General features: G+C 45.9%; 1 protein-coding gene across 1 annotated transcript; it reads left to right on the top strand.

Moving 5' to 3' along the window:
- The first annotated feature begins 6291 nt into the window (after positions 1-6291).
- On the top strand, positions 6292-24941 carry LOC144143023 (uncharacterized). The gene is made up of 2 exons (XM_077674844.1): positions 6292-6693; positions 24054-24941. Exons 1-2 carry the CDS (start codon positions 6292-6294, stop codon positions 24939-24941), a joined length of 1290 nt encoding a protein of 429 aa, XP_077530970.1.
- Positions 24942-25504: the final 563 nt, after the last annotated feature.

Below are 25504 nucleotides of genomic sequence, written 5' to 3' on the forward strand. Positions count from 1 at the left end.
ATTCACAACTCACAAACGTGCTTAGGTGTACCTGGATAGTTTATTTCCATTGCTGGGGCAAATTCCACCGCCGCGCTTGCACGGTGGGGCTATATGCTTACTTGTAAATGACACTACACGAGACCATATTGCTAGCGAACCTGAGCAAAATGTTTCAAAACGGGAACCTAATAAAACCATATGGGCGCACGTACATCATACAAATTGTCGCTTGAATACGCAGAGCGGAATGGTGCGGACAATTTCGGCGAGACAAACGTTACAACACACGCAGTCGGTTTGACGCGAGTTGCGTAAATTAACTGCGACTCCAGAAATGAGCGGTTCCGCTCACGATACCACTACACAGCGTGACATGCGTCTACGGAAACTTCTGAAGACCGCAAAAGAGGGACTTCAGTAGGCCTAGTGCGTGCATAGTTAGCAGCCTCCATCGCCTCTCCCCTAAAACAACTGGAAGGGAGCAAGCGCAATGAAGCCACCACGCGTTCACAGGCCGCGTCAACAAAAATAACTGCGGCAGTCAACAAGTGCCATAGGAGAAGAGCAACTGCGGCCGCGTTTTCCGCTGGGCCCTCACCCCCTCGTTTTTCCCTCTTCACCGGGTCCCCTTTGCCAGCGACCGCCGAGAAACGCTTACAGCGCCAAACAGGGACCGGGAAAGGAGGGAGGTGCAGTTTTCGTTGTCTAATTTTACCATCCTTGCCAGTTAAGCTGCACAGCGGCACCGCTAAATGTTTGCGACTCGTACACGCGCGTCCGGACTCGAGCTCTTGATAAAACTTGTTTGCACTACAGCACTCACGTGTGCATATACTCAGGAGTGCAATCACTCGCAAAACCAGTAATCATGAGCATTGTACTCATGAGTACTGTGTACTCATGAGTACTGTGTATTCATGAGTACTGTGTACTCATGAGTACTCATACTCACTAGTACTCAAACTCATGAGTACTCATACTCATGAATACTGTACTCATGAGTACTCATACTCATGAGTACTGTACTCACGAGTACTGTACTCACGATTAGTGGACTTACCCCTGTACTCACTCGTCATCGTACTCACTTTTTTTTCTGGGTGCGTACTCACTCATGATTGTACTCACTCGTGAGTTTGAGTACAAATGAGTACAAATGAGTGCACTCACGAGTGATTACGCCGACCTATGGTCGCCGCTCGCTCGCAAGCTGAGCCGGCTGGAACGTCATTTCAGCTTGGCCGTATTGGCCGCGCTCTCCTCAGTTTCACTTGATTGATTGTAGGGTTTAACGCGCCGACGCAACGCAGGCGATGGGGCGCGCCGTAGTGGAGGGCTCCGGATTAATTTTGACCACCTGGGGATCTTTATCGTGCGCCGAAATCTCGTACACACGGGCGTTTTTGCTTTTCGCCTCCATCAGAAAAGCGGCCGCCGTGGCCGGGAATCGAACCCGCGACCTCGTGCTCAGCAGCGCAACGCCTTAGCCACTGAGCCACCGCGGCGGGTCAGTTTCACTTTCAAAGTCTCCGATTTTCGATGGTCGTTTTCGCCGCGGATATGCGTATTTCAGCTGTCATACTTTGTATCTTGCAGGCGTTTAAGTCAGTCCATATGGAAATAACGCTTTCAGGGGGTTGAAATTTTGAGTGCAGTCGGCCTTCAAGGGGGAGGAGCTCAATGCGTCATGCTGATGCCGATGTTAAAAGGGCATCTGTTCTGAGCTTTCTCGTGAGTGCAAAGGTTAGAATTGATTTAAAATATATGCTATACTGAACGGTTACGGTTGAAACTTCATAGGAGTTATCTCCATATGCAAAGGTAGCTTTTTACATATATTGTCACGAGAGACAGATGGTCTTGGTTTTGCAGGACAAAGACTTTGTTTATCAGTAGGCAGCGCACAGGGCAGCGAGCAAGAAGACAGAACTTCTTCTAGAAAAGTTTCTAGCTCCCTCATAGTGGTTCTGGCGGTTTCCCCATAGTCGAACTTGGCGCACACCATTGCGGCGCTAATTACGCGTTACAGAGGGACAATATAGTTATCGCAGCGTTAAAGTTTTGTGTCATTAGTGCTTTAAGATGCATTATGACGGATTAAGGTATAGATGAGTGCGAATGAACGCCGTAATTAGGCCAGGTTAAGATGAGCTGAGACGGATACAGGTGGCTTACGGTGAGACTAAGGCTGGGATAAAAATGATTTAGGATAAAATAAGTAGATTACGGTGGGATTAAAAATAAGATTGATTATTGTGGGTTTAGCTGGAATAAGAAGGATTAAGATGAATAAGGGGACATAAGATGGACTAAGGGGATTTAAGATTGATTAAGGAGGATAAAATAGCCGGCATGGCTAGGGTGTTGCCTGTATCTGTATCTAAACGGCACCCATCAAATAATACACAGGGTTTCGCCTTCAAAGCACGTAAGAAGACATGAGTTGTCTTTGTCATTATCACCATCATCATTACGGGAAGCAGGACTTAACCGCCCTTCCATCCGCTCGCTGATATCGGACACCGCTTGTGTGACTTGCCTGCACTACTCGTGGCAGGAAGTTTGTGCCGTGTCTTTCGTACCATTTTATTATCAGCCCGTCTCATTAAGATTACCCCTGAACGTGTTTCTTCATATGAATCTCTAACGGCCGAGAAAGATTCTTGGCCAGCTCCCTTGAGTGGGTACGCGTTATTTTACGCGAGACATCATAATCATAATCGTCGTCGTCGCCATTGCTGACGTGTGTCTCAACGAACCAGAACAGCGAGGGCCTCCCATTCCGCTTGCATCGACGCCACCGCTGAAGGACGCGACTTCGCATTGGTCTAAACAACTGTCTCCTCTAGCGCAGAGACAGAGAGAAACAACTTTTATTGAACCGAGCTACTCCGACGTCTTCTTAGACGCCGTCGATGGAAGTGGTTCCCTCTTGACGGGACCCATATGCGTCTCTAGCCGCCTGGCGCCTGCAGATCAGGACCAGCTGGTCTACCAGGACGGGGCTGGTTAACAAGGTCTCCCAACGCTCTGTAAGGGAGGATGATGAATGTGGTGGGGTGTACTGGGAAAGGTAAGAGGGGGAGGGGATTGGCCTAAGAAATTGCATACTCCAATGACGTGTTGGAGCGTGTCTAACTGAGTCTTGCAGAAATTACATTCCTTTTCGCACCTTTGCGGGTACATCTTGTTTTGGAGGTAAGTGTGCGGGAAGGATCCAGCTTGTATCTGAAATGGCTTGCTGTTCTCTGCTAAGCGATTTGTGAGGATCGGGGTAACGTCGCCTCTCCGTCCTGTAGTGGTTCGTAATGTCCTTATAACTAATTATGGACTGTGGCTCACCTTCCTCTACCCGGTGTTCCATCTCTCGGGTGAACTGGTGAGCAAGTTCGTTGCCCTCCAGCCCAGAGTGAGCCGGCGTCCATAACGATTCAACTTTCCTTTCAGATACGTCGCGTTTACTGTTGAGAATACCTAGTGCCGCAAGAGACACCCACCCTGTTCTGTAGCTGTTATACGCTTTTCGGCAGTCATTGACAATTCTTCCTACGTTGGGCTACGCGAGCGCTAGCACTATCGCGGCCTCTTCTGCCACCTCCGGAAAAGACGTCATAATGGAGGCGCAGGTTACGAGCGCATCCCTCGTTGTAACTGTCGGCGTGGCTTTCTGTTACGACGCGGGATGTGCTTCCAAGCTGCGAGAATACATAGTTCATGTCACCAAGGAAGACAGCCTTCCGTCTCACCAGGTTCTCAGCGTCTGAGCGTGGAACGAACGCCGCCATTGACGTGGTACACAGCATATGGCGCCCGTTGCAGCTCTGCCGCCACGGAACAAACGCTAGAACTTGCGGGTGCAAAGCCGCGCTCCGCCGTGACTGCCTCGATGATCAGCGGTGGCTTCTTGGTGCTTAGTTTTGGTTCAGTAGGCATTGTTCACAAGGCAAAGGCTGAAAACTCTGATGACTTCGGGGCCGAAGTTCCGGACAAGGTGCGGTTGACAATAACTAGGGAGCGAAGCAGCTATACGGCTACGTGAGCTTTGTGGGCGGCTCCAAACTGACTGGCTTGGAGTTCGAGAGCGCGCCAGGTTTGGTTTCGCATCATGCCTTCAACGATACCGGTTCTGCGCGACATGAGGTCTATATACGAGGAACCCGGCGGCGCTTTGCGGTCTATGGTTGATCTCAGCCGGCGCTTCTTTCAAGCTCCGGTCTGAACACATGGTTGGCTTCGGACCCGAAGTTCTGGACACGTCGCGGCTGACCAGGACCACTGAGAGCGTCGGCAGTGCGAATGGTTCGGTGGCCCCATTAGGCAGCTCCAGAACGACCGGCTGGGAGTGCGAGACCGCGCCACACCTGCTAGGTTTGGTGTCATGTCGTACCTTCAACGATAACCCCTCTGAGAAGCGAGACGACATCGAATTAAGAAGCCGGCGGCATCTTGGTGTTGTGGTTGTTCCCAGTCCCTACTGGCATTACTCTCAATTCCCGCTCTTAACGTTTGATTAACGCGAGGCGCAAAGTCCTGGGCGTGGCTCAGCTGACCGTGGGCAGTGAGGGCATTGGAGACACCAATGCCTTTGCGTCCCTAGTCAAACTTACCGGATCCCAGGTTTGAGAGAATGCCATAACGGGTACTTTTGGCGTCCCGTGCTGTCCCAACAGCGAGACGACTACGAGCAACACGAAAGGATTAGGACTGCTGGCTCTTGTGATCATGGGAAATGAGGCGAAGAGAGGGAATTAATACTGTCGGGCAGCTCTGGTAAGCTATGCCCCACAGTTTTAAAGACAGGGCAACTCTTCTTTTATTTCTTAGCTTACGTTTAATATGATGAATAGAGCTATCTTCTCGACGGGTAAATACTTGGTTATTTTATCATCGTAGTTGATTTGCAGGCCAATTTTGCCTCTACTACAAAACACAATTCGTAGTATTATAATAATTGTGCGAGTAGATTAATCGATAAAAGGCCCGGTTTTTGTTTTATTTTTCAGTTTTGGGTGTATCATAAGCGTGCACGGTATTGTGGTTTCTTAAAACACCGGGAGCTCAATTGGTGAGCAGGGGTTCTTGTTCTTGTGCTACTTTTTTTATTTTACGTTTCTCTTAAATTCTAAGCACCAAGGCATTAAGTTGCAATGGAAATTGTTTTTTTCTTCGAGAAAGGAAGTGTACATATTTCTCCAATTTTTATATATTCTTCAAGATCATGCTTTCCTACTAGTCGTCCGGAACTCTACATTTAACTGTTCGTGTGGAACAATGTAAGGTATGCTATTACATCTATCTATAGTGCTTGCCGCCAAAAACGTCTTCGGTAGTTTGTATTTTTCCCGAATATTTTAAAGCAAAATTCTTACGGGTTTCAGGTTTCAGGTTTTATTGAAAAATATTTGCATACAAGAAAGAACAATTGCAATTATTATCACAGAACCTGATATGCTGGAGTGTATTTTTTCACAAACTACAGTGCATCAATGCCTATACAAGCCCACACACATTTTCCGCTGTACTCAATAAAAGCTCTTAACAAAAACCGTAAGAAAGCTGTGATTTTCGTAGGAACGAGAAACGTAAGAAAACCGAGGTGCATAACGCGTACCCGCAGACCTTTAAGTTTCGCGAAGAACAATGATGGTCAAGTTGTTGAGTGCAACTTTTTGCCCTATTTTCCGCCATAACGTGAGTGCGTTTATGAAAACAAATACTAAATAAATAAACAAACCAAAAATTATATTTTCATTCGTATTGCCCCAAATCCAGCTCAGTCGGTCCCCATGACTCGAAAGCACCAGCTTGCGAAGAAGCGGTCGTAATCGTCGTCATTGCCGTCGTCGTCATCATCATCATCATCAACAACAACAACAACATCAGCATCATTACGAGAAACGGATATGTAAACCACCGCGGCCATCCACGGTTGTGTAGGGTACACTGCTTGTGTGCCCCATTCCTGTCATGTTTCTCTGTGCTGTTTCGCTTCCTTGCTTTATCCCACACAATTCAGGCTATATCTATTAATCATCATCATCACCAAGATCATCTTCTTTGCTTGGTGTGTTTTCTGAAGAAGCCGGGACAACGAAGGCCTCCCCTTCGCCTAACGTCGTCACCGGCGTTTAAGAAAGCGGCCAAACGTCGGCCACAGCGCGCGCGACCGTGGCCGCCACCCCAGCCACTACCTCTGCAGCGAGGCCGTACGCTTGTTGTCAAGAAATATAGGCGAACTCCATCGCATCGGCTTTCCTGGCCTGCACCAGGCAAAGTGCCTTTCGGCGTGTCCTCCAGGAGGGATCAGTCATGCTGCGCATCATACAGTCGATGCCTGAAGTGCTGATTCTGCTGGACCAGCGCCAGAACTTGCCTGCCGAAGGCTCCCACGACGCCTTGATTACCGCGGTGATCACTGGCAGCATCTTGACGCTCTGGTTTGTTTCGTTTGGCATTGGCGTTGCTTACAAGTACTGGACTGTACGCCTGGATGACTTCGGGCCAGTGGTCACGGGCATGGCGCGGATGCAAACCATTACCAAGGAGGGCGTCGGAAGCACCAACGGCTCTGTGGCCGGGGCCGACGGCTCCAAGCTGACAGGCATGGATAAAGAGGGCACGACACAACTGCTAGGTTTGGTGTCTCGTCGTGCTTCCAACGAGACGGACTCTCAGAGGCGGGACGACTACGAGGAACCCAACAAGACTTGGGTTGGTGGTGGCGTGGGAGTGCCGCGAAATGAGGCGAAGGGGGGAGAATACGAGGGCTGGGCACTTGTGGTATAGTTAATCTGAGTTTAACCAAGTTTCAATCAATTCACGATTACTTAATCTGATTACAATACTTATATGCATGCATTTGCAACGTTTCCTTTGTTAATATGCGCGCTATCTTTCCTGTTTACCGAACCAAGTTTGGCGAGTCGTTTGCATTATAAACAGGCAGGCTAAGGAGGCGACGTGCCGTGGGGCCTGATGTTGCCCAATCAATCATTGAGACCTTTTTTGGCTGAAACCGAATTCATCAAAATAAATCCGGCAGTGTTGTGTCGGTTTGTTGTTGTTGTTGGTATTATTATTATTATTATTGCCCAGTCAGGACATCTGTGTTCTATGCTCTTGTGCTTTTTTCGGGAAACAGAAGTTCTTTCGCTGTGCGTCGTGCCAAAAACGTGTGCACGCGAAGTGCGTTGTGTGGCCGGACGAGGAGCTGCAGCTTTTGAAGTCGGGTGCTCGGCGATTTAGGTGCAATTTGTGCGAAACCGCCGATGCGACGCCTAAGCCTACCGAAGCTTTGTCGGCCAGCAACGACACCGGCCCACCGTCCCGCACGCATTCTTCACCCTGCGCCCGCCGACAGTCGCCGGCCGCCTGGACCCCCGCGCCGCCGTCCCAACCGGTCGACCTACGGACCGAAGTTGCCTCTCTCCACGCCCTCCTCACCGACGCGCTGGAGGGAATCTCTTTTCTGAGCGACCAAGTGGCCCGGCTTCGTGAGGAAAACGAACAGGTCCGTCGTGAGAGCTTGCAGGGCTTTGCTCGGCAGGCCGATGTTGTTGTCTCCCTCCGGGAGGAAATTCGCTGCCTGCGTGGGGAACTCGCTCGACGGCCTGCTGCTCCGCGCACCCAGCCCTGCCCCCCGGAATCGAAGTCGCCATTCTCTGCGGTTGCGGCGGCTCCGACGCTGCCTGCCCCTGCCGCATCCCCCTCGCCGACATCAGCCACTGCCGGGGGTGTGCAGGGTAATGTAGTTGCATTTGTCCCTGCCCCGGTCGCTGGGATTGTACAGCCGAAGGGACGCCCAGCTCGCCTTCAACCGTCGTATGGCACTTCCGACCCGGGATCAATCACGGTGGTTTCACCGAAATTAACACACTCGGCTGACCAACAGCCGACACGTGACGTATCTCGGCGGCCACCCGCTATGTTCGTTTCTAGGCTGTCACCGGAGACTACTAGTGAAGCCTTGTCCTCCCACCTTACCAGTTTGAACGCCCCTCCTGTGACCTGCAAACGTCTAAAAACAAGGTTCACCAACTACGCGTCGTTTCATGTCGTGTTCTCCGATGAGTACTTCGAACGCTTGCAAGACCCATCGTTGTGGCCGAACGGGTGCCTCTTTAAACGGTTTCTAGGCCCTCTTCATGAATCCATGCTACACACGTCTGAAACATCTAATAATAATCCACCCGGATGCGCCTGAACATTCTCTATCAAAACGTTCGTGGCCTACGGACAAAGGCTAGTGAGTTTTTTTATTCTGTATCTTCATCCAATTTTCATATTATTATTCTTACGGAAACCTGGCTTGAACCAGATATTGCCTCGGGGGACTATTTTACCGAAAATTTTAATGTTTACCGCAGTGACCGGGACTGTACAAAAGGTAAAAGTTTTGGTGGGGGTGTTCTCATAGCTGTGGATCGTTCTATTACTTCCGTGAGGCGCAGTGATATCGAAACTGTGGATGAATCTGTCTGGGTTGAATTATGCTGCCCAGGTAAGCGGAATATATTACTTTCTACATTTTACTTTTCTCCAAATCTTCATCCACATGAGTATGAGTCAGGCATTTCGGCCATCGAAAACGTCGTCACCTCAAATCCCCGTCATGACTTCTGTATCGCTGGCGATTTTAACGCACCTGGTATCGACTGGTTGGATGGTACCGTCCAGCATCAATACCACTATGCCATACGGAAAGGCACCTGCCTTCTTGACTTCATTTCTTTTACTGACCTCCAGCAAAAAAATGGTGTAAAAAACTTCAACGGAAACACGCTTGACCTCTGCTTTTCCAATCTTCATTCTCTCAGTGTTTCCAAGTCCGACTTTCATCTTGTGTGTCCTGACAAGTATCATCCCCCCTTGCATCTTTCTTTGCCGTGTTCCCCTCAGTTCATTCGCTCCTGTCCATCTGCCCGTCCTGCCTTTAACTTTGCCGCTGGGGACTACGTAGGTTTTTATAATTATCTGTCGGAGTTTGACTGGTCTGAGGTTTTGAACGCTCGAAAAGTTGACGAGCAAGTCGAGCAATTTTCTTCTATTATGCAAGAAGGTATGCGCAGATTCATCCCGCGTAAGCGGCCCAGGAACTCTAAATTCCCCGCTTGGTTTTCAAGTGAGCTCCGCGTGGCCTTGAAACATAAGAAGCGTGCCCATCGGAAGGCACGGCGGACAAATAGTGAGTCATGGCAACAGCAATTTGTCTATTACAGGTCTTTGTGCAAAGTGCTCTATAAGCGGGATCGGTTACTGTACATCTCTGCTGTTGAAAATGATGCTACGCGGAGTTCCAGATGCTTCTGGCAGTACGTCCGTTTTCGCTCCGGCACGAAGAGCCGAGAACACATCAGCCTTCTCGATGAAAAGGGAAATGATATCGCTTCTGTTGCCGATGCATTTGCTGAGCACTTCAGTTCAGTATTTGGACCCAATACCCTCTCCCGCGCCCGCGAACTGTCTTCTTCGAATTTCTGTATCACCCTTATATCCGAAGAAGACGTTCTCAAGGCACTCAAACAGCTAAAGCCATCTCTTTCTTCTGGTCTGGATGGAATTCCCTCCGCACTACTAAAAGCTTACGGGGTCATACTAGCTCCGATTCTCGCTTCTATTTTTAACAAGTGTATAAAATCATCTACCTTTCCGCGCCTTTGGAAAGTCGCGCGTATTGTTCCTGTGTTTAAGTCTGGTGTGAAAACAAAGGCAGAAAACTACAGGCCAATTTCTATCCTCTGCTCGGCAAGCAAACTGTTCGAATCAATTTTGCACGTAATTTTGTCTAGTAGTGTCAAAAACATCCTTCTTCCAGAACAACACGGTTTTTTATCTGGCCGTTCAACTACTACAAACCTTGTGTCTTTTATGTCCTTTGCCTCGGAAGCTGTGCATGGGCGGGGTCAGCTCGATACCGTGTACTGTGACCTCAGCAAAGCGTTTGACGTAGTTGACCATTCCTTGCTTCTGCATAAAATGTCTACTTATAACATTCCTGTTTGCTTCGTGGAGTTACTCAGCAGCTATCTTAATAATAGGTCATGTTTTGTCTCTGTTAATGATAAAGAATCTGCTGCCTACTATGCTTCCAGTGGTGTGCCTCAGGGATCTGTTCTGGGGCCCCTTTTGTTTTCTTTGTTTGTTAATGACGTCTCAGCCTCTATAAATCACTCTTGTTTTCTGTTATATGCTGATGACATCAAAATATTTAAAGAAGTTACTAGCGCTGAAGATTGCATAGCTCTTCAATCTGATGTGGATGCTTTTAGCAACTGGTGCTCTGCGAACAAACTTGCTCTTAGTGGCACTAAAACGAAGGTTATGTCCTACACTCGTAAAACAAACCCCATACTTTATCCGTACGTTGTGAAAAGTGTGCCACTACCACGTGTGTGTAAAATATCTGACCTTGGAGTGGTATTTGACAGTGCGCTAAACTTTTCTGCTCATGTGGATTCTATTTCTAAGCGCGCCCTTCGCCGCTTGGGGTTTGTCTGTCGAATATCAAGAGAATTCAGCAACCCTGTCTCACTACTAAAGCTTTATTTGTCTGTTGTCCGCCCTATTTTAGAATATGCCTCTGTTGTTTGGAACGGCACGTGCCAGTCGAACAGTAATATACTTGACAAAGTGCAAAATAAGTTCATATCTATCCACAAACATCGTTTCTCCCGCCACAGAGGCAATGGTTCAGACTTTTTTACTTCTAATCCTCTCCAAAGTTTGAAGTCCAGACGAACCAATGCTGACCTAATTTTTTTATTTAAACTTGTACACGGGATTATTTCTTGTTCGGAGTTGCTTGCAAATGTAAATCTTAGAGTACCGTCGAAACTTACCCGTAAGTCTCCTATACTTCGTACCCGTAAGACATGCAATAGACACTGCCCATTGTACCGCCTTCAAGAAACATACAATCTCTACTCCCATAATATTGACCTGTTTCATACACCCCTTCGGTCTTACATGTGCGACCTTCTGACTTCTGTCTCTCCCCGACTTGGTTCCGACAAGTTTTAATTCTATTTTCATTGCCCTATTTTCGTTTATGTTGCTCGCCTTTGTTACTGTTCCTACTCATATATATCTATATCTGCCCGTCTGTATTGTCAAATTTTTATGACACTGTGTTTTATCGTTTCGCGATTGTTCAAACTTTAGTGTGCCGAAATCATTGATTTTGTTAAATGGCCTTTATTCTTCATTATAGTTTTTTTCTTCGCTTGTATTTTGTTGTTCTTCTCACGCGTGGATGTATTTGTGTCGTCGTCTGTCTTTTTCTTAAGTGCGCCAGCACAAAGGCTACGGCTGTACCTGGGCACTATAATAAATAGATTGATTGATTGATTGATTGATTGATTATTATTATTATTATTATTATTATTATTATTATTATTATTATTATTATTATTATTATTATTATTATTATTATTATTATTATCGAGACTGCCTTAGCAGTATCCAGATTCCCATTGCCTGCCTCTCTGAGTTGTCGGTGAACCCGCCTAGATCTTCTTTTTCTATTAAACTGCTTCATGGTATTATCACATGCCAGGAACTACTTGCACAAGTCAGCCTTCGTGTTTCGCAAAAAACAACAAGGTTTACCCCCCCCCCCTTTCCATAATGCTACAGCACTCCACACCCATTCCCCCCTCCAAAGAGTGCAACGTCTCTATAACTGTCACTCTGGGAAACTTGATATATTTCAACGTCCCCTTCGGGAGTTTTTGACTGGGTTGTTAGCTGTGATACAATAATTACTCTTCTTTTCGGCACTTTTTTTTAGTTTTTTATATGGTTTTTATGTATGAAATGTCTTCATAGTTCTTGTTTCTGGTTTGTAAGTCCAATATATTCGTGACTTTGTGGCTGTAACTGCTTCATCGACTTGTCATATATTACGGTATGCTACTTGCTTTCCATCGCACCCGATTTATTGTGATGTGTCTGGTACTTTCCATCTTCTGTTGCTGTTTTTCATAAATCAGTTCCTGTATTTTGTTTCATACATTCATGTTTAATTGAAGCTTTGTGTTTTCGCCTATATCTGCGAATACGTTTTTATGTCTGCTTACTTCACCTAACTGCTGTGACCATTGTTCCATATACTTTTGCCATTGATCCACCATTAGAGTTTCTTAATCGTCTAATTGTGTTTGGAATACCTTTTTATTATCCTTAGGGTTTTACTGCTTTTTTTTCTTCGCTCGTTCTTCTTGTTGACTGTTTATATTGTGAGTTTCTGCTGTATATTAGTGCCGCATTTCGTCTTCCTCAGTGCGCCAGAACCAAGGCCTCGGCTGTTCCTGGGCACTCTAATAAACATTGATTGATTGATTGATTATTATTATTATTATTATTATTATTATTATTATTATTATTATTATTATTATTATTATTATTATTATTATTATTATCGGCTCCGCTGCAGGCGGTGTCTCCGGCGTCTCCTACACTGCACCCAACTCCGTCCACCCCTTTCCCAGTGCTTTCCGTGTCTGTGCCTGACTGTCACCCTCCCAGTTTTGAGAAGAAGCGCCGAAGCCGGGCATGTGTGGGTGCGTCAGACACATCTGGACTGGTCGTCGTTTCACAGCCGAAGCGCCCCAAAGCTATGTTTGTTTCCAAGCTTTCTCCGACCACCACCCCTGCCAGTCTCAATGCTCATCTGTCCACTTTAGGTGTCTCGCCCTTGAGCTGCCGACGACTGAAGACTAAATTCGACACCTATGCATCCTTTTATATTTCCTTGAATGAAGAGTGTTTCGAGCGCCTAAATGACCCCGCTGTTTGGCCGAAAGACTGCCTCTTTAAGGAGTTTCGAGGCATGTTTCGCGAAGGCATGCTTCACAGCTCTGAGCGCATCACGTAAGAAAAACAACCATGACTAGTTTAGATGTTTTTTATCAGAATGTGCGAGGTCTTCGAACTAAGGCGACTGAATTTTTTGGTAACGTTCTGGCTTCTTGCTTTCCTTTAATAGCTATATCTGAAACTTGGTTGTGCCCTGATATCTTATCCAGTGATTATTTTCCTCAAAATTACCATGTATATCGTAATGATCGTGCTTTAACGGGATGCAAACAAAAAGGGGGCGGGGTCCTTCTCGCCGTTGACAAATCTCTCCCGTGTGTGCTACGTAGCGATATTGATAACGCCGATGAGTCTTTATGGGTCGAAATTCATTTCTCTAAAACTGAAAAACTTCTAGTTGGTGTTTTTTACATTCCTCCTGATGTAGCTCCTGAGGCGTTCAATAAGTTAATCTCCTCCATTGAACAGGTGCTTATCACTCATGGCAACCGCAAAGTCCTCCTGCTTGGAGATTTTAATGCTCCTGGCGTGGAGTGGAGCCAGCTAACTTGTTCCCACTACAACCACCACATTGAACAGAAGGGTAATAGGCTGCTAGATTTTTTGGCTTTCACTTCTATGGCACAGTGTAATCGCATAAAAAATTGCAGTGGAAATATTCTGGACCTGTGCTTTTCGAACTTTGATGGCGTTAGTGTGTTGCACTCTGATTGTTCTTTAGTAATACCGGACAGATTTCATCCTCCTCTTTCTATTTCCTGTTGCCTCCCTTCATTGCTCCACCGTTCCGTAAATTCCAACAACACGCAACCTCATTACGCTTTCGCCAGGGGAGATTATGCTGGGCTGTATGGCTACTTTTCCGCTGCCCCTTGGTCGACCGTCATTGACCACACTGATGTCAATGAACAAGTCGACCGTTTCACAGAGATTGTGCTTTCGGGTATGAATGAATACATCCCGCAATATTTACCGAGGAGGTTCAGGTTTCCACACTGGTTTTCTTCTGAATTGCGGGATGCCCTGAAACTCAAGGAACGTGCGCACAGAAAGATGAAGCGCTCTGGTGCCAACCAGTTTGCTCAGGAATTCCGGCGCCTACGTGCCCTATGTAAAATATTGCACAAACGTGATCATACTTCGTACCTGGCGTCGGTAGAAACTCAAGCAACTCACCAACCTGGAGCCTTCTGGAAATACATTAATTCTAGATCTAGTACAACTAAAGATTCTATTCGTCTTCTAGACTCCAACGGAGATGAGGTTGTCAAGGTGGCCGACTGCTTTGCTCGTCAATTTTCTTCTTTTTTTGGGATTAGCGGTGGTAGTGACAACAGCAGCGCCCCTTGTCACCAGGGCGAGAACTCCGGTTGTTTACAACTGGACGAGAACATCATTCGGACCAGCATCAAGCGGCTCAAGCCCTCGCTTTCTTGTGGGCCAGATGGTATTCCTGCTGCAATCCTAAAAACATATGCAAATATATTCGTTCCTGTGTTCACTTCAATATTTAATAACTGTCTCCGGTCGGGAACGTTTCCTCGCTCATGGAAAATCTCTCGCGTATTCCCTGTTTTCAAGTCAGGCCTAAAAACTGATGCTATAAACTATAGGCCTGTCTCGCTGCTTTGTTCTGCCTCTAAAATTTTCGAGTTATCTCTTCATACGGTCTTGTCTTTCTCATTTAAACATGTCCTCATTCCTAATCAACATGGATTTATGCGTGGTCGTTCAACTTCCACGAACCTTGTATGCTTCATGGAGCAGGCTGTCCCAGCAATCGTTGGTAGAAGCCAACTGGATGTGGTCTACTGTGACATGAGCAAAGCGTTTGATGTTGTCAACCACTCGTTATTGCTTGCAAAGCTCACTCTGTTAGATGTACACGCTTCGTTGGTGGGTCTTATACGTTGTTATCTCAAGGAGCGATATTGCTATGTAAGTGTTAACGGTCAAACATCATTTAGGTACAAAGCAACCAGTGGTGTACCCCAAGGCTCCGTTCTGGGTCCCCTTCTTTTTTCCATTTTCATTAACGATGTTGCTTCTGCCATTCAAAATTCTTCTTTTTTGTTGTACGCTGATGATATAAAAATCTTTAGAGAAGTGCGTAGTGTTCAGGACTGTAATTCTCTTCAGGTTGATATAGCGTCATTCCATCGTTGGTGCACCAAAAACGACCTTATCTTGAACCCTTCAAAAACTAAAGTTGTCTCCTACAGTAGAAAAACTCAACAGCTGCAATACTCTTATAAAATTGCAAGCACTGCATTGCCGAGGGTGACTGAAATTCGAGACTTGGGAGTACTATTTGATACTTCTCTGACTTTCTCTTCCCACATTGCACAAATTACCCGTCGGTCTCTTCGTTGTCTGGGTGCTGTTTGCAGGTATTCTAGAGAGTTTAAAGGTCCGCTTCCTTTCTTAAAGTTGTATTCGGCTCTCTGTTTACCTCTTCTTGAATACGGGTCTGTTGTCTGGAATGGAACTTGCAAGTCCAATAGTGACCGTATCGAAAGGGTTCAAAATAAGTTCCTTTCTATCTTTAAGCACCGCTTCCGTCATGTGCAAGACGACGCAAACGGCATCATGTCTCTTCTGAAAAGCATTCCTTCCCTTCGGTGTCGACGAATGCGAGCTGATATTATCTTTCTCTATAAACTTCTTCATGGTAATATTTTGTGTGACGATTTGGTTACACTTATCAATGTCAATTTGCCAAATAAACTTTTCAGAAAATTTCCAGCTTTCAGACCAGTTGCTTTAAATAGCCGACGCTCGTCCATCTGCCGAATACAATGTGCATATAATGAATATTCCGTTCGGCTTGATATATTCCAGAGCTCCTTTACTTTGTTCTCTAATGAGTTGAAAACTGTTGTAGCTTAAGTCCTATGTCATTCCAAATTTATATGCCCTATGTATTATGTGCAAACTGTTCTTGCTTGCTTTTCACTTTTTCTTGTTTTGTGTTGCTTGAATATTTGTACGTTTTAGTGTCAGTGTTGGTAATGCTGAAGCTTTCCCCCCCCCCCTTTTTTTTTTGGAACTTCCTAATATGTTGTTAGAAAACCTTGGTTACATATGTATACTCTATGTCATGTTGATTCAATATTTGCTTGTATAGTTCCTATTTTTCACATCTACTGAACGTTTCGCTGGCCGAGTGGCATGGCTTGCAACACTAAGCCTGCCTTTTCTTTTTTGACTTTCTGTTCTTTTTTTTTTCCTTTTTTGCTTTCTAAGATTTCTGTAACTATTTTTACTTTAGTGTTTATGTCATACATATAGTTTTTGTGTGTTGTCTTGTCTTAATTGTAGTGTTTTTTTTTTTGTATGGTGTACCAGTACCAAGACCCTAGGGTTGTTCCTGGGCACCGAAAATAAAGGTTGATTGATTGATTGATTGATTGATTGATTATTATTATTATTATTAGTATTATTATTGTTGTTGTTGTTGTTGTTTGGTGGTGGTGGTGTTGTGGTTGTCTAAACCGTAAACGCTTAACGCTAGGACTCACGTATGCAGCAAAGTGGGCGCGAAGGGGAACTGTGCGTGTGGCAACACATTTCTCGAACTTTACCGGAAATTATATTTCTAATTTGTACTTTCTGGAGCACCGGTTCTTTGCGCTCGTTTTATTATCGTTTCTGATTAATAACTTTTTAGCATTATGTGGTTACAATTTTCGTCCATTCATCTTAGCTCTATATTTCGGGAGGCTGAAACAAACATTTTTGTAAGAGTTTCGTTGAATTTCCTTGTTTTTTTTTCTTTTATACTTTGCAAGCGTGCGGCATGAAAGAGCGTTTTTTTATTAATTAGTTTAGGTATTTGAAAGCGTGAAGTCAGTCCACATGGTTAAGGGGGACACACCGGATCACATTCCTATTGGACTTGCTAATTCATGAACCACGGGCTTAAAATCAAAGATTCAAAGATTTTATTTCCTCAGAAGTACGAGGAGGCAGGCTGGGAATAAAGGCTACAAAGCCTGACAGAGGCCTCAGCACCTTTCGGTACAGTACAATGAAGAGGCAGAATCAAGCAAGCTGGAAATTCTAATGTGAGTTATAAAACTACAAGCAACATGTAGAGCACAAGACTTTACAGAACAATATGGGAAAGCTACAGTAAAGTACATTAGAGTACAAAATAGTAAAGTAAAACAAAATACAAGCGCACAATCAGAGTAGAACTATGACTGAGTTTCAAAGATAGACGCAACTACAAAACCTGCGCATTAAACAGCTCTAGACAACATCCACAGTTCTAGCCATCGAAGCAGATATTCTGATTTAAGAGGTATTTTTTCGCCTGTGTTTCAAATATGTTTCTACTGCATTTGAAATCAATGTGGTGTCCAATTTTGTTGAGTATGTCGGTGCGTTGAAACAGAAACGACTGCCTGCCGTAGTTTCTTCGCAATTTCGGTGTATGTATTTTGGCACACCTAAAAGTGTATATACTGCCATTGTCGTTACGTTTGTCACGGAGATTTTCTTTGTGTATAACTTGTAAAAGCTTCGTGCACCGATACGAAATCTGTACAAATTCATAGAAATGTTCCTAACCGACTAGTTTGATTCTTTTATAAATATATCACTTTCCTAGCGAGATAAAAAATTAACAAGAAACGCAATTTGGTTTATCCAGAATTCGTTAGATGGCGCTAGCTGTCTGGCAAGCAATAGGAGGAGGAATAAGCATCTAATTGGGTAGTCCATGTTGTTGGGTTGACCGCCAGGTGGGGAACCTTCTCAGTCCAGGAAGCCCTGGGTCTTGGTGGCCTGTTTCGCCCGGTCTACTCGACGTTGTTGGTGATCTGGGTTGGAGCTGGTCAACCGACCCTCCCACTGTTCAAATGAGGGATTTGGATTTGGGGCAAGGGATGGTGCGTGGCGCCACTCCCGTACCATGTGCTAGAGAGGGCACGGCTCCATGCAGAATTTACAAGTGTATACGTGTGCAATGTCGGATGCATTGAGTGTAGTAATGCACCATGTGGAAATGTGTTAGTTTGTAGCTGTCTTTAGATTACCGTGTCTTCGCGAGACGTGTTGAGGTGTGGAGGCGGAAAGGTTCTTCGTCCCAAGCGGCAGTGGGCCACGATGTCACTGCACCTTCTGGGGATTATTTCTCGCGGTGGGCTTATGGAAGGACTAGCTGACATCCAGATTTTTTTATTCCTGTTTGGAAGTGGCATATCTCTAAAATAAGCAAACTAGGCTGCTGCGAACATTCATATGCATTTGTAACGCTTTTGGTATTGGTGCACGATTGTTTTTAAGTACGGAGGTCATGAAGTGGAAAGTCCCATAGGAATGTTAACAGGTGAGTCCCCCTTAAAGGGACCCTGCAACACTTTTTTCAACTTATTTTGAAATCCTAAATGCGTGCAGAACGTAGACACCCAACACACCCGGTAGCTAGATTAGGGGTCGTAAAGTATACCTCAGCCAGAAATGACTGCTCTGTGCCCGTCAGATAACTTGTAAACTCGCTCGAAAGATTCTTCTCTCTTTCCCGATCTTGACGTTCTTCGACGGCTCGAGTTACGCCACTATGGCCATGTAGCGGCTGTTGGCCGGTTTCCCTTCAGTTGCAGCAATGAACGCTTTTCGATAGCAACTTAAAAAAAAAAAAAAGGCCCCAAAAACAAACCAGAAATGGAAGGCGTATCTGGTACGACGAGCAAATCACGCTGCGCCGCTCCGTGTTGGCGATAACTATAGCTTTCGCAGTGGTTCCAGACGCGAAGGAAAGAGTGAAAGCGCTTATCGAAAGTGTTTCAGGGTCCCTTCAAAATGACTTTTCTACTGAAGCATTTTGATACCTGGAACGTCCTCTCCTGGAACTACTATGATTCTCCGCGCTCTGCCGACCTGACGGGCGCCCCTTCCGCACACGGCCGTGGTCTTAAGGCCCGTTCACACTAACGACGAAGCGACGCGAAAGCGATGAAAGCGACGGAAATTTCTGTCGCTTTCGCTGCCTTTCATCGCTTTCGTCGCGCGACGAAAGCGATCGGTCTCGACCAAATTTTGTCGCCTCCGTCGCGCCGTCGCTTTTGAAGCGGAAGCAGGAGGCGAGACTTCCTGACGTCATATCCTGCCAAAGCACCCGGATGCTGTGTTTCCACAAGCGGCGAAGCTCCCGTGAAGTCTCACTGCGAGCGCGAGACAACAACAAGAAAAGCAAAAAATAGTCGTCGCCCGTCGCTCGATGTCGCGTGCAAGTGTGAACAGCAAAGGTGGCGATCGCTTTCGCTTTCGTCGCTTTGTCGCGTCGCAAGTGTGAACGGGCCTAACTGCGGAGCGGGAACGGGACAAGTGACAGCGACGGAAGGAATCGGTGACGGTATATTATCTCGTCGCTTGTCGCGGTCGCCCGCACTATACTTACTTCAGCCATTCAGTTATGCTTGCAGCTTTAGAGCTTAGGCGTTGCCTTATTTAAGCTTTTTGCGGCCTGTTTTGTCGGACGGGAGTCCCCCAGGGATGTTTCTGTGTACTGCAAGGTTTAAAACTATATACGCACTCTCTGATAATATCGTTATTTTCTTTCTCGGATGTTTCGGTTTACGGCAATGTTTAAAACTATACGCATTATCTGATAGCATCTTTATTTGCTCTCTCGCTGCAAAATGTCCGCTCTTAGAGGACTGTTCGGATATCCAGCCGGCCAACGGAGACGTGTACACGCCGAACGTATATAGGACTAGTGGAACGCTGCATCCAGACTTTCCAGCTGCCTTCTCTGTGCGCATGTGTGTGTGCATAGGCCAAGACGGAGTTCGCCGGCCGCGGGGCCTCGACAGCGTGGCTGCAGCCAGCGCGTTAAAATTTCATAACTCCTCAATTACGCCATAGGTGGGGCGAGCGCGGCGCCGATCGGGAAGAACAGAGGGGAACGGATAGAGAAAAATGAGCTGGCGGCTGCCACGAGTTCAGACAAAACTGCGAAAAGCGAAAGAACCCGGGAGACTGGCGGCTTTCCTCTGTACTTCTACACGGAAGGGCTGCCGCTGTACAGCCGTATATATATACACTGCAAGGGCTGGTTCTAGCGAGGTCCTGCGCTCAGATCCTCCGCTCGAGGCTTTCGTCTCCCGAGCGCCGCTTACGTTCATCTTTTTTCGAACCTGCGACTGTTTTCATCGTCTTCTTTCGACGTCGTTTTTTTTTTATTTCTTTCATTCCCCCCGCACTGGGAGGGGTTGCCTCGCTCCTTGATAAATGACCCAGCAAAGGCAAGGCTTCCAGCCCGGTCGTAGCGTGCTGGAAGCCCGACGGCACGAAGAAGCAGAGAAGGCAAAAACGCAGAAGAGCAATGGCGCCGGCGCGTAGCAGACGAAAACAAAAGAGGCCTAAGCTGCCTCATCTGTCAGAGCGATGGCCGCCACGCCGTGCGTCCATTGGTCGTTTTTGGCGCGTTCGCGGCCTGATGGATGACGTTTGTGCCGCAACGATCAGCCAATCGGAAAACGCCGTGGGAGGCGTCGTCGTCTATCGTCTGCAGGGTTACGTGAGTGCGCGCGCGCGTTTGTGTGTGCGTACTCTGCAGGTAAAGCAGGGGTTGCTCTCGGAGGGCGTCGTCTGCTACTACGGTCGTCTGCTACACTTATGACGTCACGCGCGACGTTATCGATGAGTTTTCCTTTCTCGGGCCGTGCACTCGTGTCGAAAACAGACCCCAATTTGTGTGGACGTGCCGAACGTCTTTCGGTGTGTTCTCTTTGTGCTCCGAGAAAGCCGGACCCTATCTTCGCTCGTTGATTGATACAGTGGCTGACCCCCGATTTGACTTCGCAGAAAACACGGCCGATTCATTTCGGAAATTGACGGCATTGACGAACAACTTTCCCCTCTCAGTGCGGCTAAGCACGATGCTGTTATCGGTATTAAAACACGATTTCGTGCTTGAGAGAGATCGAATATTAAAAGGCGTGCTCTTAAGTCGGAAACTTAAGTCGGAACTTCGTAAAGGTTTATAAACATTCGAAAGCTGCCGAGAAGCCAACATTTTGAAGGCCAGATTGTACTCTGGAGGGCCCAGTTGTTGACTTCCAAACATCGCTGTTAATTAGTGCGTTCATTTTAAATTCATTCTAGAACGTGCACAAACGCTAACTCATAAAAAGTATACCGTCCTTGTTAATTTTTGGAACTGCAGTCTTCATAAACCAGACATAGAAGTACCTATTCCTGAAAGTCGGTAGGTCGTCGCTTGAAGCTTTGCTAATTCTTTGCGTAAGACTTACTAGCAATTTCTGATTGGTTTACCTTAGGGTTGTTAGCCTTTATGATGATGCCTACATCACTTCATTGAACCCTAGCTTTGTTTTCGTTTCGTTCTCGGCTTTATGAGTGGAATAAGAAACAGTTTCGTGACTGCGCTACCCCCCCCCCCCCCCCCTCCGCCCCATTTTTTTAGCTATAAAATGCCTTTAGCAGTTGCCAACCCACCTTCAGCTGTTTGTGAACACATGCTTGCGCGCTTCGACACTTTCCGAAGCTATTAAAAATAGAAGGCCTCTTCAATTTGCATTTCTGGGCTATCGCGAACGGCTCGAAAAGCAGCAAGCTTGCTTTGTGTGTGTGTGTGTGTTTTTTTTTTTTGCGCATACGAATGCTTCGGAAGCGGCAAAAGTCGGCAAAATAAATAAGCACGTCTAAAGAGGCTAAGAATATTAATATACTTGAGAGGAACACTACACGCCAATCACACCTTAGTTACGTGTAGACATGTTAACGCGATTTCCATGTTTTATTAGCCGAAACCATACGAAAAAATTCGGAAGCGTCAGTGGCGTTGCCGAAAGGGGGTCATATAATTACGTCAATAAAGAGTGCGGCGCGACCGCCGAATGGGGAAAACAAGCCATAACAATGTAGAAGAAAAATAACACGTGATTGCCAACGCGCCGCGCATGCGCAGTAGTGAGCCCCAGTTATGTGCTACATATAGATATTACGCAGTTATCCCTGGCTATTCACACATATACATATGTCCACAAGCCGTACCGTAGAGTAACTCCTACGCCAAGGTGCCATCCTCGCCCCAGTACTAATCGCCCCGCAAATACGGGTACTATGAACTAATGTACGTAGGCAACCCTCGTTTCTTTTATCTGTTCTTATGTAATAAAAAGGAAACTTGTGATTAAATTACACTAATCGTCAGAGTCACTGGCGCACTCTATAGATCCACTTTAATTAGCACCCAGACGACTTACGTTTCCACCACGCCTACCTCGTTGTACTGTTGACTGGCCCGATGCATCATTCGGCAGACTTCCCAGGAAACTTTTCAATGGACAACCATGCGGCTCGCGGCGTGAACCATACAACCACAAGACGCGCGCGACACATCGCTTGTGTCCACTTTCCGCTAAGTGCTAGACGCGCCGCAGCGTATCACATTTTGGCAGGAACTTAAACAAAGTTCCTAAATGCGAGAGACCAATTATTACAATCACCGCGGACCGAGCGAGCTAATTTCACCTTCTCGCACTATCATCAAGCGCGGCGATCGATCATACGGTTCCTTCTCTGTCCCCCGACCGTGCCTCCCCTATTGTGCAGCGCTTCCGCGACGTTTATTGACCGCTCTGAATGGCTAGACGATATAGCATGGTTTGTAATTGAGAAAGAATGCGGACGCCCTTTCTTTTCTGGAAAGAAGCGAATTTTCTATCCGGTCAGTATTATCATCGTTGCGTCGGCATACATGTTCATTACAGGCTGAGGGCATCTGCATATATATATATATATATATATATATATATATATATATATATATATATATATATATATATATATATATATATATATATATATATATATATATACATATATATATATATATATATATATATATGTATATATATATATATATATATATATATATATATATATATATATATATATATATATATATATATATATATATATATATATATATATATATATATATATATATATATATCTAAAAGTTTAGTAGAGAGAGATACACACGAGAAAGACGTAGAAAATAGAAATAAGTTTACTGACGTTTCAGGAAGAGGACTTCCTTTCTTCAGAGTACAGAATAAGTTCGTTTCAGAGTTATATATATATATAAAAAAATGTAGCAAGGGCGAGGGCAAGGTAAGAGAAGGGAGAGTTTGTATACAACTGGATCATGGTTCGTGGGTAGTAAAAGAATGAAGAGAGAGCGGAAAAAAATTATAAAAAGGATAATAAGAACACACAGTCGCGCGGTACGCACATGGGAAAGAAAGAGAGAAGAACCAAACAGAAAAAATAACAAGGTAGTTCCCCCCTCCCTCGTGGCAACAGGGGTGAAAGAGGGGTCAAAACAAGATATGCCCATGCACGTGTTTGACAAGGGCAAAAAAATTAGTCACGCGGAACGAAGAAGGTCCAAAGAAGATATGCCCATGCACACAAAGGGCGAACATCTGCCCATACACACCCGTTCTAAGAATTAGGGTAAGGTCATTGAAACATGAGACACTTGGCTTCTGTTGATGGGAGGCAAGGGTCGCGCCCAAAAGCAGTAGGACAGGCAGTCCGCTCCGCGTGACTCGTTCCGCGTGACTAATTTTTTTGCCCAGAACCAGGTTCGCTATGACTGGGCAATATATATATATATATATATATATATATATATATGCGCCGAATCCGGGTTGCCAAGCGTTCGGAGCAGTTGCTTCCAAACACGGCGGGTATCGCAGCAGGACCGGACTAAGCGGCGGTTGGTCTTGGTAGTGCAGAAGAAATCCAGGAAACCAGGAATGGGCGGCCCATAGCAGTGTGGCCTGAAACAACAGCAGTTGTGAGCGCATGTTTGCAGCGGTGTTGTGCCCGACGATGCTGGCGGCTGGATCCAATTTATGCTTTGCTCCGCATGCGTCGTCCGTACACGTGCCGAATCCGGGTTGCCAAGCGTTCGGAGCAGTTGCTTCCAAACACGGCGGGTATCGCAGCAGGACCGGACTAAGCGGCGGTTGGTCTTGGTAGTGCAGAAGAAATCCAGGAAACCAGGAATGGGCGGCCCATAGCAGTGTGGCCTGAAACAACAGCAGTTGTGAGCGCATGTTTGCAGCGGTGTTGTGCCCGATGTTGTGCCCGGATTCGGCACGTGTACGGACGACGCATGCGGAGCAAAGCATAAATTGGATCCAGCCGCCAGCATCGTCGGGCACAACACCGCTGCAAACATGCGCTCACAACTGCTGTTGTTTCAGGTCAGTTACTTAAACCGTGCCACATGTGTCAAAACCAGCAACTACTGTCTTTTTGCGGTGTCGTGCCCATTAGAGCTGTCTAGCGTTAAGAAACAGATATTGTCATGTTCATTGAGTGTATTTTCTTTCATTGTCAACTTGCTTCTTATGTTATCAGGAGATGTGGAGTCGAACCCTGGCCCCATGAGTAAGGCAGAGGCCGATACTTTTGAATCGGCCCTAAAGGCAATTGAAACATTGCAAAGCGGACTGAAGTCTGCGTTGGCTGATTTCAACGGTATTAAGGAACAGCAAGCTGCTACTAGTGAAGAAATTAAGAAGCTCATAGCGCGAGTGACTGCAATTGAAGCTAGTGCAACCGAGGGCACTTCCTCTGAAGCGACTCCTCCTCAGAACACTCTACAAGATATCTCGAGTCAGCTACAACAAATTACGCACAGATGTGACGACGCTGAAAATAGGCTTAGACGTTCGAACTTGTTATTTTTCGGGTTAGATGATGATGAGAAAGAAGATTGGGCAGCGTCTGAGGAAAAGATCATAAAATTTTGCCAAGAAAAACTTGAACTTCCCACAAGCACTACTCAATATGAACGTGTACACCGCCTCGGCAAATTTTCTAGTGAAAAAAACAGGCCCATAATCGCTAAACTGTCTTCATTTAAGGACAAACAAAGTATCCTGTCGGCAGCACATAAGCTAAAGGGGACAACATTTTCCATTGGTGAAGACTTTGCGCCATCAACACGTGCAGTTCGAAGGAAGCTGGTAGCTTTTGCTAAACCTTTAGACAAGCCATTTAAGTTGGTACTCGACAAGCTTTATGTAGATAAAAAGGTTTATATTTACGATAGCGACAAAAACTCAGTAGTATTATCTACCAAATAGCTAAATGCGAGTTCTGGCTTGCATAAGGTGCCCTTCGTGCCGCAAGCCGCTCCGTCACTCTCGGTGGTCTACACTAACATCCGAAGTTTGCTACCTAAACGAAACACACTTTGTTCATTTCTAGATGATAGTGATCCAGATGTTATAGTACTAACGGAGACATGGCTGCATTCAGATATTCGCGATCATGAAATACTACCAAACATCAGTCTTTACGATATCTATAGAAACGACCGCATAGATAGGCGTGGCGGCGGCGTACTTATTGCCATTAAAAAAACACTCCAGTCTTATTGTATTGATTCCATGTCTTCTCTTGAGATTGTCTGGGCTGCTTTTCCTATGTATTCAAGTGCGGTACTTATTGGCGCATGTTACCGGGCGCCAGATTTCGACAATTCCTTTTTGAATTGCTTGCGGGAAAGCGTTTCTAAAGCCCTCAATCTATGTCCTGCCACCCATGTTTATCTTCTTGGTGATTTCAACTTTCCGTTTATCGATTGGGAACATATGTCATCTTCATGTCACGCGTCCCAGGAACTAATCAATTTAACGTTAGATTT

This window comes from Haemaphysalis longicornis, unplaced genomic scaffold (genome assembly GCF_048455015.1).
Source record: "Haemaphysalis longicornis isolate Haplotype H1 unplaced genomic scaffold, Haemaphysalis longicornis Haplotype H1 scaffold_6, whole genome shotgun sequence".
In the NCBI taxonomy this organism is placed as follows: Eukaryota; Metazoa; Arthropoda; class Arachnida; order Ixodida; family Ixodidae; genus Haemaphysalis; species Haemaphysalis longicornis.